The following is a 14,126-nucleotide window of genomic DNA, read 5'->3' as shown; positions in this document are numbered from 1 at the left end:
CTAGTCTTCTCGGATAAGGACGATAAACCGTAGGCCCCGTCTCCTGCATCTTCACTGTTATGGTCAGCAGGCGACGTTAAAGACACCACACACTCATCGTAAAGATCAGGGCACGAAGTTCCCGGTGTTTGTGGTCTGGTCTTTGCCCATTGTGCTGCTGAAATGCTCGGAGACATTAGCTGTTAAAGCTACTCTACAATCCGAGGGTAAATAAAGTATACATACTACTACTTATCTGCTATCTTGCATCTCGAGTGTCAATTTTAGTCCTTTTCGGGGACCCAATCGATTTGATGCTCTCTTGTCTCACTGAGGCAAAATATTCCAATACCATAGTGAGTACCGCATGCTAAGTTGTTTCGTAAGAACACTTCTTGTCAAATTTCACCAACTACTTGTGAGGTTCCAGAAAACTTTGATGACCCTGGCAGTTTACACAGTGAATCGAATCTTTTTAGAAGGTTTTGTTGATCAGACCACCAGGAAATACATCTTCCAAGTTTCACTAGTTTCCACGTGACAAATTACAAATGCCCAGAACTACATTTTCACAATTAAATACTAGAAATTGTTACATCGATACTAGGCACAGTGGTTTCCGCCATTTTGATTTTCCCAGTAACCCTTGTGCCGCTAACTGGTTTCCATACTCCAAAGACGAGACATCTGTGCCACGAAAATATGAATTTTCTTGCTAAGTGTTCGGGTGATTTCAAATCACCCGATAGTAAATTTCTGTATTCAAATTTTGGAGAGTATTAGTTTGGCGATTTGTTTTCTTTCTGGTTTTTTGTTACTCGCGTGAGAACGAGTAGCTCACGTGAGCTCGTGTAGACTTTAGTCACGGGGCCAAACTAAGGCACGTGTTCCAAACAGTAGTCTGGCGGCCATGTTTACTGAGAGTTGAACGCAAGGGTTATGTTAGATTTCGATAGTAACAGTAGTAACAGTAAGCGTAGTCCACGTTAAGTGTATAAGATAATGTGAATAGCTGGCTTTATCAAATGTACGAAAAGGATAGATAAACTTTACTTTGCAAGTTGGTTCTTCAATTACGAAATTCACAAGTTTACAGTTGGTCTGAGTTGGTCGAATATGGAATCCAATGCAAATAATGATTTTTGCTGGAGAAATGGGCCACTTTTGTCACTTTTTTACACTGGGTAAGTGAAGTATTTAAAGTATAGACTCAGTTCGGTTCAATTGAATTTGGATCACAGTATTTTTACTGCTCAGTGTGAAAGTGGCTAGAGAGAATTAAGCCTTAACCCAGAAATATCTTTCTGTTTTTTGCTTTTCTCGTTAATGATTTGGAACACCTCTCACTGTTGTTTTTTATTCATTATAGACTGTAAGTCTTTGGAAGATTGGATTCAATAATATTGTACAAAAATTAATAAGCTTAAATGAAATTATTGCAGTATAGTTATTTGCTGTATCTTTCCATATTTAATATATTTTGTGATGACAACACAGAGTGTCATCTTGTTTATTAATTCTTTCACAATGAAATACTCGAAAAATAAAACTTAATAGAAATAAAAAGGCATCTGTGAGACAGTATAGATGAGATTGTCATTCCTATTTAATTATTGTCCACATGTAGAAATTATTCCTGCTAACATTAGGGGCAAGAGAGGTGCAGGACTATAATAATATTAGATTTTTTATGTATAAGGCAACTACGACTATGAGGCATAATACAGTAATTGTTGGGTTCTTGTCCTCTTAAAGGACCCTCGTCAGCCCTTGCTATTTTTGAGGCCATCAATATTATTGATATTACAGGTGAAGTCTTGCTGCTTTACTGTAAGTTGTGTTCCTGATAGTATGTCCCTTTATCTTTAGTAGTTTCACAGTGATTTTCTTTGCTTTAACATGCTATGAATAAAACATAAAAGCCAACCTCTTGTATGCAAACAAAACAAAGGTGTGGTTGACTAGGATCCTTTAAGGAGGAGGGAGGTTTAGGTGGCTCCAATACATTGGGAACAAGTATTTTAAAAAAATCAAAGGCACACCTATTGAGGTTACCTCTGGTGCACCCTACACCCTGCCCCTCCTGTTCTGCAACCATTACGCATTTATACATCTGGGTGAGGAGAGACACTATAAGAGTGCAAACACAATGCCATGATCTCCAATAGGGGTCCATTGCACCAACCATTGGGTCATCATGCCTCCTCCTTCATAGGGTTAGAGTGCACTTTATCCAAACATGACAGTTACAAGTTTGATAACTTTCTAGAGGGGCAATTTGAGTGTGTTGAAACCTTTTTGACATTGCATAACCATTAGCAACTTAAGGCGACTTAGGAAGACTCAAGGCGACTTAAGGCAAGTTAAGGTTACTTTAAGCGACTTAAGGTCCCAGCATAGGCCTTCGTAACCTCCTTTGTTTATGTTGATATAATCAGCTGTGTTACTGTTGGATGTTACCCTCTCCAATAAAGTCTACTCACTCACTTATTGTCTCACTTACTCAATTTAAGCATTGTGATTTCAAATAAATACTTACATTCCTCATTGTAACTTTCAGGATTCACTGAGTCTGTAATTATAGACAAAATTGTTTCTTGTTTTAATAACAGATTGCTTTGGTCTTTTTTTAGCTTGAAAAATCTTCTAGTCAAGATTAATTGTTGTCATGCAAGTCATATTAAATGATGCCAATCATAAACCATTTACACAAGAAAGCTGTACAGTCACAAATATAATACCGCAAAATTTTGCAGTTCTTGGAAAATTTGGCTTTTATTGTCAATGCTTGCAAAATTTTGGTGGGTTTGGTTGCTTGTACTTCAGAATATTCTCATAAGTGCTTAACAGCTTCATTTGGGAAAGTGCTTGTTGCTCAGAAAGCCAAGTTTCGTCAGTGTTTGTGCTTTCTGAAAAAAGTTTTAGATATGCTTGGCCAGAACATTTGATTCCATTACATACTCCTTTGTTGGTGGTTGAATCACAATTTAGAGAAACTGTTTCAATTTGGAATAGCATTACTATGGGTGTAAAATGGGTATAAAATTTTCTACATGTACAAGATAACAGTTTCATAACTTAATTTTCAAAAAGAATATTAAAGGTCGTACAAAAGTTGATGATGGCTGGCTGTAGTTGTTCATCTTCACCTGTAATGTTTGAGAAGATCATTAAAAAGAGACTGGTTATCGGTTGAAGGGTGGCTTTGTTATTGCATTTACTAGGGGAGGGAGGGATATGTTGAAATTCTCTTTATTTTCCCCTTTGTACAGCATACTCTCTTAGTCTGTTTTAGTTTGTCATTCATTACTTGGTGACTGTTGAAGGTATATTATTTAAAGTATGATGCTTTTTATCCAAGCATAAGAATGAGGGACATTAACAGCTATTAATTTACACCAACTATCTTTCCTGCAATATAATGATGGGATCTTTGCTGTGAGACTAAGTGATACATTGCTGTTTAAAGGTTATTTGATTATAAAGTGTAATTGATTCTCATTTATATTTACCTCATATCCTAGTAATGTGTTGCTGCAGAGAATACTTATACTCTACTGTTGAAGGATAGTTTTCATTTGAATTGTCTTTTTTGTGTCTCTGTAAATTGAGTCTTTCAATATAAGGTAGAAAAAGTAGAATCATAAGTGACGCCTTGCTTTTTCTAGTAGAGGCAGTGTATTGTTCTCCTTCACTCGTGATATTGAGAAGATCATTAAAAGAGACTAGTTATTAGTTGGTGGGGTGGCTTTGTTAATGCAGTTATCAGGGGGAGGGGGGCATGTTGAAATTTTCTTTATTTTTCCCTTTGTACATCAATATTCTGTTACTCTGTTTTCGTTTGTCAATCATTACTTGGTTACTGTTGAATGTATATTATTTAAATATATTTGCTTTTACTCTAGCATAAGAATCAGTGACGAACAGCTATTTGTACCAACTCTCTTTCCCTCAATGTAGTGAGGAGTTCATATACTCATTTCACAGAAGGAATTGGAAATTCCAGAGGGTGAAAGGGTTTTCAAATGCTTAAAACTTTAAGGAAATGTATAAAGCTTAATTAGAATTTCCAGAAGGATGGGGGGTTTTATGAAAAATTCTTTCTGTAGTGAAATTTGAATAATCTATGGAACTACACATTATGATATTGCTTTTGCCTGTGGTATGTCATAGGAACAAGTTGGTTTTAAGGCACATCATTTAAGTACGTGCATTTTAACAAAGAAAACTTCACAAAGCCAATTGAATGAAAGGTTTTAAGTTTGCTTTGTTACAAGAAAATATAAGATGAGATATGGCTGTTTTTATTGACTTGATTTTAATTTAACTTGCCACTTAAATATTCAATTATGAGTGTCGCGTACCCAAGTACATGGGGAACGGTAAGCGTCAACCACAGCGTACAAAACTTGATTTTTAAATTACTTTAATGAATCAGCTATCGTACACGTGCGGTGAAAACTACAAGGCAAATTTGATTGCGTAATCAGAAACGAACCTAAATAAATAACAAGCGAAAATAGAAATCATAAAAAGCAAAAAAGCGATCAATATGTACAATAGAAACTCACGTCTGATCCTGCGTTAGCGAGGTAAACACATAGACTCCAAGAAAATAACTCAAACTCCTGACTCCTAAACACTCGGATGACCCCGATACTGAGATGACTGCGTGAGTTATGTAAGCGACTGGCTTTTAAAGTAAATTGATAGCTAAATCACATAATATAAAACGCTCTGATTAATGATTAAAGGCACGAACAATGAAACGATAGAAACGATAATAAAACTAAACAGAGCTGCAATGATAGAGTAAACAAAAACGATCTCTTATACTTTGAGCGTTCAGCACACTCCTCGCCCAAGGATTCTAATCCTTGTTACTTATTTGTTACATGTCACTATTCAGTTTGGTTTTGGATCAACTTCTTCTCCGTCATCAGGCAATAGTAGGACAAGCTCCTTGATGGGTCGTAGGTAGGTCTTCCTTTCTCCGTCTCTAACAACGTCAACTTTAACCTTTCTAACTCTGTCATCCTCACTTCTTATGGCCTCTGAGATTCGTCCCAGTGGCCAGTCGTTGCGGTGCCGTGACTCGTCTCGCATGAGGACGACATCTCCGACGCGTAGGTCTCGCTGCATCTCTGTCCACTTCCGTCGGGGCTGCAAGCTTTGTAGGTACTCCCGTCGCCATCTCGTCCAAAACTGATCTGCTAGGAACTGAACACGTCTCCAGCGACGACGAGCGTATATGTCAGGGCGTAGGAACTGACCTGGAGGGGGTCCAGCTGGGCGTGTTTTCGTTGTCAGTAACATCGCAGGAGACAGAGGTAGTGGGTCGTCTGGGTCGGATGGCAGCGCAGATATGGGTCTGGCGTTAACGATGGCTACCACCTCAGCCATCAGTGTGATAAGCAACTCGTGTGTCAGCTGAGGCCTGCCCAGTTCGGCAAACATAGCATCTAATACTCGACGGATGGTATTGATTTGCCTTTCCCACACGCCGCCAAAATGTGATGCGTGGGGAGGGTTAAACTCCCATTTGCATCCGTACTCCGTCACAAATTTCTCCACTTTCTTGTCGTTGAGCTCCGACACTGCTTCTCCAAGCTCTGTTTTGGCTCCGATGAAGTTAGTTCCTCTGTCGCACCTAAGAAGCGTAGCATGGCCTCGTAGCGCGAAGAATCTCCTCAGTGCGCAGATAAAGGCGCTGGCATCCATGGCTTCTAGGACTTCAATGTGTATGGCTCTACTGCTGAGGTACGTGAAGACCAGACCCCAGCGTTTAGCATTCGCGGTCCCTCCTCTTGTTTTACGCGTTTGCACCGCCCAAGGGCCGAAAACATCGAAGCCCACGTTAGTGAAGGGAGGACAGACTTCAGTCCTATCAGGCGGAAGGTCTGCCATGCGCTGCTCCAGTGGTGGTCCTCTTAGCTTCTTGCAGGGAACACAAGCTCCGACGACTTTCGTCACAGTGTCATGACCTCCGATGAGCCAGAATCCTGCCTGTCGAATGGCTCCTCCGGTAATCTGTCTTCCTTGGTGGTGCACCTGGAGGTGGTGGTGTTTCGCTACTAGCCGTGACACATGGTGATTCTTTGGCAGCATGATTGGGTGTTTCTCTCCGTACTCCATCTCTGCTCTCCTTAATCTGCCTCCGACGCGCAGGATCCCGTAGTTGTCAAGGAACGGGTCAAGGTGGTACAGATGTGAGCCTTTGAGGGATTTCTTTGCGCCGTGCTGAACTTCTCTCGGTAGCTCGGGCTCCGTCCTGGCATCTCGCAACAACTCCCTAAATGCTGCTCTCTGTGTGGTGCTTATTATGACGCGCAGAGCTTGATCCCACTCTTCGACTGTTGGAAGTCTACGTTTGCCCGGTCCTTTAGGCACTTCACTCCTAGGGTTAACTCCTCGTGCTTTGGAGTCTCTACGGCGTTTGAATTCTCTTGCCACAACGATAAGATTGGCGACTGCGCGCTGCAGGGACCTTAAGGAAGAGAACCTCTGGAATCTTTTTGCCCAAACGTCTGGTTCTTCGCCTCTTTTATCCATTGTGACTTTGGCCCTGAGCACTCCCTTGCGAACTTCAGGATCACTCGCGTCGAGTGTGAACGTTTCATCCGGTCGAGGGGTACCTTGTGGTCTTTTAAGGAATCCTGGCCCTCCGAGCCAGGTCGATGCCATTAACTTGTCAGGGGGAACTCCGCGCGTGGCCAAATCTGCTGGATTCTGCTCGCTCTCCACATATCTCCACTGCTCTGGGGTAGACAGACTTCTGATTAGCTGTACTCGGTTGGCCACGTAGACGTAAAACCGGCGGCTTTCGTTTGTGATGTAGCCTAGCACTACTTTCGAGTCGGTGTAGTATGTCACCTCCGAGATCTTTACGTCAATTTCTTTGATAACTCTCTGAGCTGCTTGAACTGCTAGCACCGCTCCGCACAGTTCGAGTCGTGGGATGCTTGTAGGGTTTACGGGGGCAACCTTGGCTTGACCGTAGACGAGAGACGTGGACATCTCGTTTACTTCGTTGAACTGGCGGAGGTAGACTGCAGCTCCAATGGCGTCCTGACTCGCGTCAGAAAAGGCGTGTAGTTCCACTCTGGTCACGGTGCCAAATTCCTTTGGGTGGTAACAGCGGGGAACAGATAGGTGCTGTAACTCCAGGAGAGAATCTCTCCAGCACGTCCACCGGTTCATCATTGCGGTAGGAAGAGGGTCGTCCCAGGCTAAGGGGGTTTTGTTCTCGGCTCTTCGCTCCCCCATGAGTACGAGCTGCTGTAGTATTTTTCTCCCCTCGAGTATGGCAGGTACCGCAAAACCGAGCGGGTCATACACAGAGTTGACAATAGACAAGACTCCTCTCCTGGTGAATGGTTTCTCCGGTGAACACACCTTGAAGGTGAAGGCATCCGTCTCCAAATCCCAGAAAACTCCTAGCGACCGTTGCGCGGGCAAACTGTCGCTGCGCAGGTCGAGGTCACGCACATCCTTTGCTCGGTCCTCAGCTGGAAAGGCTTCCATGACTTCCACCGAATTTGACACGACTTTGTGTAGTCGTAGCTTAGCTGTGGCTAGGGTGGCTTGTGCACCTTTCACCAAGTCTATCGCTCCTTGGGCGGTCGTCAGCGAAGCCAAACCATCATCGACGTAGAAATTGCGGCATATAAAATTCTTGGCCTCCTCGCCGTACTTCTCCTCGCCGTCTACCGCCGTTCTGCAAAGTCCATACGTGGCGACTGCGGGGCTCGGTCCATTGCCAAACAGGTGGACGTTCATGCGATATTCTGTGACGGGTTTCGACGGGTCATTATCCTCGAACCACAGGAAACGAAGAAGTCTCTGTGTGCCGGGTCTACGTGGAATGAATGGAACATTTGTTCGACGTCGCACATGACGGCAACATTCTCCTTGCGGAAACGCATTAGAACTCCAATGAGGTTGTTCATCAAGTCAGGGCCAGGTAAAAGCACTTTGTTTAACGACACTCCTCTAAACTCGCAACTCGAGTCGAACACAACGCGAATAGTGTGCTTTGTGTTATGGTAGGTCGCGAAATGCGGTAAGTACCAAGAACGCCCAGGGGGAGGCGGAGCGTCATCGCGCGGGACAGGAGAGGCGTGGCCCTTCTCGATTATCTTGCCCATGAACTCCAGGTAGTCCGCTTTCATTTCAGGTTTCCTGTTGAACGTCTTAAGAAGCCCTTGTAGGCGTTGCATGGCTTGGGCTCGGTTGTCTGGCATTGTCTGGCGTTCATCACGAAATGGCAAGGGCATTTCCCAGTTACCACTTGCGTTCTTGTGTATCCCTCTCTCCATAATCTCTAGAAAGGCGCGGTCCTCGTGGGAGAGACTGGGCTCGTTGTCGTTTCGCGTAGTCTTGAAGATACTATCAGGGGGGCGCTCCAAAGGGGGGTCTGTGATCTTGAATTGGTTGGGGCAGGGCACCAGTTCGTAGCTTCCGTCTCCAGGCTCCTTCTCTCTCCATGTATTAGTGGACAGATTTGTGAGGCGGGCGAGAATGTGCGCAGGGCCACTAGGGAAGTCGAGGCACATCTGACCACTGATAGTCCAGCCGAGGGCCAGTCGCTGCCCCCAGGGTGCTCCTCTCGGGCCATTCCTGGATTCCCTAACCTTTAACAGTTCTGGTGCGTCCCGGCCGATTAGCAAGTGAACTTTGGCAGTCTCATCTAGGGGAGGTATTTCGCTAGCTATGGCCGTCAAGTGCGGGAACCTCCTCGCCATGCTTGGGGTTGGAATCTCACGTTTGTCCTGTGGGATGGTATCGCACTCGGTGAGGGTAGGCAAGACAAACTCTGCTCCACTGATAGACCGTACTGTGATGCCAGCTACTCGCCGGCCGTATTTCTCCTCTCTCTCACCGCTGCATGTGGATAGGAAGTATTTCTCTAGGGGCCCACCTGCTCCGAGGTCGTCGGCTAATTCGCTGGTGACGAGAGAGCTGTTGCTCTGCTCATCGACGATGGCGTAGACACGCTTGGTAAGGTGTGGGCTACGCTGGCTATAGACGTCCACCAGCAGGGTTTTGCTGCAAGACACACCTCCTGTAGGTTCACAGAGTGCAGTGCATTTCGCGCTGACTGCTTCATTCTCCGGTTTGGGGGGCGGCTGTTTCTCCTTGTGCAGTAAGGCACTATGGCGCTTGTCCCCACAGATCGTGCACTGTATAGGCGTGTTGCACTCGCTTGCAATGTGAGCGTTGCTGAAACAGCGAAAGCACAGGCGCGCGTCCATTATCCACTGCGTGCGTTCTTCCAGTGTTTTTGCAGCGAAGGCCTTGCACTCCGATAGGTTGTGCGCGCTGCTTTCGTGATATGGACAATGCTTACTCCTTGTCTCTCTCTTTCCGGGATTCTCCTTCTTCTCTTTTCCGGGAACTTCGTTGTTTTCAGCCGGGGATCGAATGCCTGTCTTGAACGATTTATGATCTCGCTCCCTGCGTTGTTTTGGCGGGCGAACGTGGGCACCATCCTTACCAGCGAGGATGTTCGGATTGTTCTTGGTCCTGGCTTGTTCCTGAACAATTTTGGAGAATCTGGAGAAGGGGGGGTACATTCCTCGGTGGCTGTCGGAATAATTCGCGATTTCTTTCTCCCATTTAGTGCGGACGAATTGTGGTAGTTTCTCGGCTATTGGTTGGATAGCGCTCGGGTAGTTAAGGCATGCGAGTCCCGGGAGAAATGTCACTTGACTTTCGATGTCAGCACAAAGATCTGCGAACTGTTGCAGTTTATCGTTTTCGTGCTCGCTGAACGTCACTGTGTTTCGCAGGCGCTCTAGCAGTTTGTTACTGATAACCGCAGCGCTTCCAAATCGCTTCTCAAGTTCCGCCCACAAATCCCTTAGCAACGCGACGGGATCGCGCATTTGTCGCTTCCTGTAATTGTCAACCAAGCGCTGTGGTGCTCCGCTAGTGAAACTTCTTAAGTAGTTAATTTCCTGAGTTGGGGACACATCAGTATCCATTAGCATGGCTTTAAAGGCACTTCTCCAAGGGTGAAAAAGGGTAGGGTCCCCCGAGAACACATCAGGTTAGCATTTCGGGAGATTTTGCCTAGCCAGACCAGCTACTATTTGTTGGTTCACGACTGTGAGAGAGTCAATTAGCTGACTTCCGGTCATATCTTTGAACGGAGTTGAAGCTATGAGTGGCTGTCGATGGAAGGCAGTGTTTCGATGCTCTCTGTGATCTTCGTTAGTTAAATTCTGGTCTGGCGGATCTGGGTTTGGAAGGAGGGGAATTCGCTGTTGAGGTGTTTTTTCCGATGTCTTTAATTTTGGGGCGGCGGACAATAGTGGCTTTGTTGTCTCTGACGCGCTTAGCGGATCATGTTCGCGCTCGTGGCGAAATGAGTTTCCCGTGGGTAGGGGGCCAGGCGTGGGAGAAGAGTGAACCCATTGTGAAGTGCGCTGCTCTGTCTTAATTTTGGGAACTTTGAACTCTGGCAATTCTGACTCCCTTTCTAAGTCTTCTTCCAATAGGGCGTTCTCAAAAACTTTGAGCTTAGCATTTGCTATCGCGGCTTTTTTTATCCGCTCCTAAGATCGCCATCTCGGACTCAAACCGTGCATTCTCTTGTTGACGAATTCTTTCTGCCTCTGCGTCGCGCGTCCTGCGCTCGAGTTCTTTTTGCGCTATTAGCCGCGTGTATTGAGCTTCTTCTTTCGCTGCTTTAGCATCGGCTAGCGCTCGCAACCTAGCGATTGTACTGCTAGTTTTCGAGACTGATGAACGGCGCGAGGAGTGACGAGAAGAGACAGATCGTAACTCCAACAATTTGCTGGATTGTCTACTAATTCTATTTTTTAACTTCTCTACAAGTAAGAGGGCCCTTTCTAAGATATGGTTCTCTTCATCGAGGTGAGCTTCTCCTACGTGATCTTCGTGTGAACCTTGGCCGTACAGGTCAAGCAACTCCTTCAACAGCTTTCCGAATTCTTCCGAGGCGACTGCGAGTTCACGCGCGACGGTCTCGATTTCGCTGTCCTCGCTTAACTCTTCTACCGATTTCATTACACTAAGGAGCCTTTTACGAGATTTCGTAATTTCCCTTCGTTTATCTTCAACGGCGTTTTGCAGGGCCTTCGGTGTCAATTTTATTCCCCTTTTACTTCTAGCTCCGGTCTCATTGGTTCCGCCGACATTTGGCGGTTCTGCATCTCGGCTTGCCATCGTTGCTGGCTCCGTATTTAAATAGTAAGATACGGCTTACCTCCTTTCGTCGATCGATCAGACTTTTCACTGTCGCGTACCCAAGTACATGGGGAACGGTAAGCGTCAACCACAGCGTACAAAACTTGATTTTTAAATTACTTTAATGAATCAGCTATCGTACACGTGCGGTGAAAACTACAAGGCAAATTTGATTGCGTAATCAGAAACGAACCTAAATAAATAACAAGCGAAAATAGAAATCATAAAAAGCAAAAAAGCGATCAATATGTACAATAGAAACTCACGTCTGATCCTGCGTTAGCGAGGTAAACACATAGACTCCAAGAAAATAACTCAAACTCCTGACTCCTAAACACTCGGATGACCCCGATACTGAGATGACTGCGTGAGTTATGTAAGCGACTGGCTTTTAAAGTAAATTGATAGCTAAATCACATGATATAAAACGCTCTGATTAATGATTAAAGGCACGAACAATGAAACGATAGAAACGATAATAAAACTAAACAGAGCTGCAATGATAGAGTAAACAAAAACGATCTCTTATACTTTGAGCGTTCAGCACAATGAGCACATTGCCTTTAATAAGACTGCATAGTGTCAGCAGGAAAAAACACTATTAACAAGGGCTCTGAGCTTCAAATAAGTGATCAGCCAGCCCTCATCTCATCAAAAAATAAATAAATAAATAAATAAATAATGAGAAAGTGCACAAGAGGAGTATTGGGATTACGAATTATGGGATTAAAATTTGCTAAGTAGCAATAACAAGAGTAAACGTTTGTTAGAATTTTAGACAAACTTTTCATGAACACTTAGACTTCTCTTTTAATAAATCTTCATGCATACCATGTTTTGTGAAAAATTAGTTTACTACATGTTGAAAAAGGTGACATTTTAATTACTGCCTAGTTTCAAATAACGCAATGGAGGAGGTACTAACTGTGATCATGGAGGCAGTGCTTTTAAAATGAGGGCGTTTGATTTACACTTTGATAAGCTTGACCTTTGCAAATTTTGTTGTTGCCAACTTTCCCCATCGATTCCAAGTAGAAAATATATATCAATGTGTGTATGGAGATTATTGCAACTTTCATTTCTATTTTTCTTGACTGGTATTTTTTTGCCATCAACTCGCAATTTGCATTATAGACGGTAGTATTCTGTATCTAGCAGAACATATCGGCGTTAAGTTGCGATTCAAACTTCTTTTCTTTGCTTTTCTCTCTTTTCGCAAGAGTTTTTGTGCTAATCTCAGTTCGCAAGCGAACATTTGCGCGGTTTCGGTTCCTAAGCCTAAATGAGATACTTTACCGAAAATCAATCTTACTGCGAAGGCCTGGAAGAAAGCCGTACCGCAACTTTAAATGTACACGGTAGGTTTTTACGAGAAGAACAAATTAAGGCGCAAAGTTGAAGCCAGATTTCTTTTTAACTTTCTAAACAATTAAAGCCAAAAAAAACTTAAGTATATGAAAACAAAGAAAACTAAGATTACAATGATTAATTTGGTTGGAGAATAGTTTTAGTGGTTACATGTAGCATGCGCTCAAATATAAAGCACAAAACAATTTCAAGAAATCTTCTCTTTTCTCAATCAGGCGGCAACCAGCTAATCTAATTATTCCTGTTTAAGTTGTAAAAGTAACTTGAAAAAAAATGTAACAAAGCAAATAAATAATTGGAACTATCCAATGCAATTGGGTCTAAAAAGTTCATAGGGCGAAAATTACTTTGCGATTATAATTACCATTGTTTATTCGTAATAGGGCAATCGAATTTTTATATCAAGAAAGCAGTTTAAAATATAATAAAACGGAATACTTACGATCATCCAATGGCGCAAAAACTAGAATAAAATGTGAAAAGAAATAAAAGTAAGATTAAGGGAACTTTACATGTACCAAAATAAACGCAAAATGATATCTGGTTCTTGTGTAATCTTGGCGCGAGAAAACTGATGTTATAAACTCCTTACAAAGTTTTTCAAAACGCAGCTTGAAAACAAACAAAAAAAAGTAAGTTTGTAAGAATATAAATGATATGTACTTACAAGTGCTTTCTTCCGCAATGGGAACTTCGTGTGGCACTGAAAAGTTTCATAGAGATAAAGGTTTTAACTTTAAGATGATTGTTGAGCAATCAAATCTTCACGTAAGTAAAGCAAAGAAGTTTAAAATAGAAAACTAAAGATAAAATACGTACACTCGTCTGAATTAATCTTTATGTTGATTTGCTGTTGATCTAGAAGACAAATATACATTTTAGCACCACTAGAAATTATCTTGGCTTACGGAGCAACATCGGTATTCTAACGACGATTGTCATATTTAGAGAAAAAGTAATACAGTTTACTTCATTAAAGTGCCCTAGTGCGAAGAAACTTTAAATTTGCGTTGTATTCATTTTACGAGGTGTAAATTTCTTGACAAAGGCAGCTTTAAACTTACCCATCTTAATGAAACGTAGAAAAACAATTAACTGAACTTGCAGCGCAATGTTATATTGGCGCAAAACAAGTAGGGTGTTGGCGTTTTATACAGGAATCGCTAAACGATGTCATTGTGTTGCATAAAAAGACGTTATTGGTTCTGAGACGTTTGAGTGACAAAAACGTAGATTGGCTATTGCGTTTGCTCTTTGGCTTGAGGCGGGGTTAAAAAAGCACCCTAGGGCCGAGATTGGAGATAGGCCCTTTGCAGAACACACTACGTTATTAATCATAAAAATCAAGCAATTGAATTATCCACTACGGATCTACCGTACAACCATTTTAAAATTTTAGCTTGAGTTTCAATTCAAACGCAAAGGCAAGTCTCTTGTCTTATAATATATCAAAGTTACAAAAAAGAAGAAAACTTTACCTTTAGAACCATGTAAAGAACAGGCAAGTAACACCAACAGAAAGAGATGCTTGTTTAGGGTTTCCATTTTGTATTAACCATGTCAAC

The 14,126-nt window shown here is 42.9% G+C and overlaps 1 protein-coding gene and 1 pseudogene across 8 annotated transcripts in view; both read right to left on the bottom strand.

Annotated features, from left to right (window-relative positions):
• Positions 1-14,126, bottom strand: part of LOC145492084 (uncharacterized) — an 18,689-nt gene extending 4,563 nt beyond the window's left edge. For 4 of the 8 annotated variants that reach the window (XR_014049921.1, XR_014049920.1, XM_081471411.1 and 1 more), the window contains exons 1-6: positions 14,040-14,126; positions 13,381-13,419; positions 13,229-13,264; positions 13,004-13,024; positions 3,090-3,128; positions 2,519-2,551 (exon numbers count right to left, since the gene is read on the bottom strand). Coding sequence is in view for 3 of the 8 variants with exons in the window: in XM_081471411.1 (XP_081327537.1) it covers positions 2,519-2,551; positions 3,090-3,128; positions 13,004-13,024; positions 13,229-13,264; positions 13,381-13,419; positions 14,040-14,106 (235 nt within the window). In the remaining 5 variants the exon portion in view is untranslated. Of the gene's footprint in view, positions 1-225; positions 1,209-2,518; positions 2,552-3,089; positions 3,129-13,003; positions 13,025-13,228; positions 13,265-13,380; positions 13,420-13,625 lie in introns of those variants that run through there. The other 4 variants (XM_081471408.1, XM_081471410.1, XM_081471412.1 and 1 more) reach the window with 2 other exon arrangements.
• Positions 4,885-9,446, bottom strand: LOC145492632 (uncharacterized; annotated as a pseudogene).

This window comes from Orbicella franksi, chromosome 7 (genome assembly GCF_964199315.1).
Source record: "Orbicella franksi chromosome 7, jaOrbFran1.1, whole genome shotgun sequence".
In the NCBI taxonomy this organism is placed as follows: Eukaryota; Metazoa; Cnidaria; class Anthozoa; order Scleractinia; family Merulinidae; genus Orbicella; species Orbicella franksi.
Note: the sequence above shows the minus strand (reverse complement) of the source record. Positions and strands in the feature narration are given on the sequence as shown.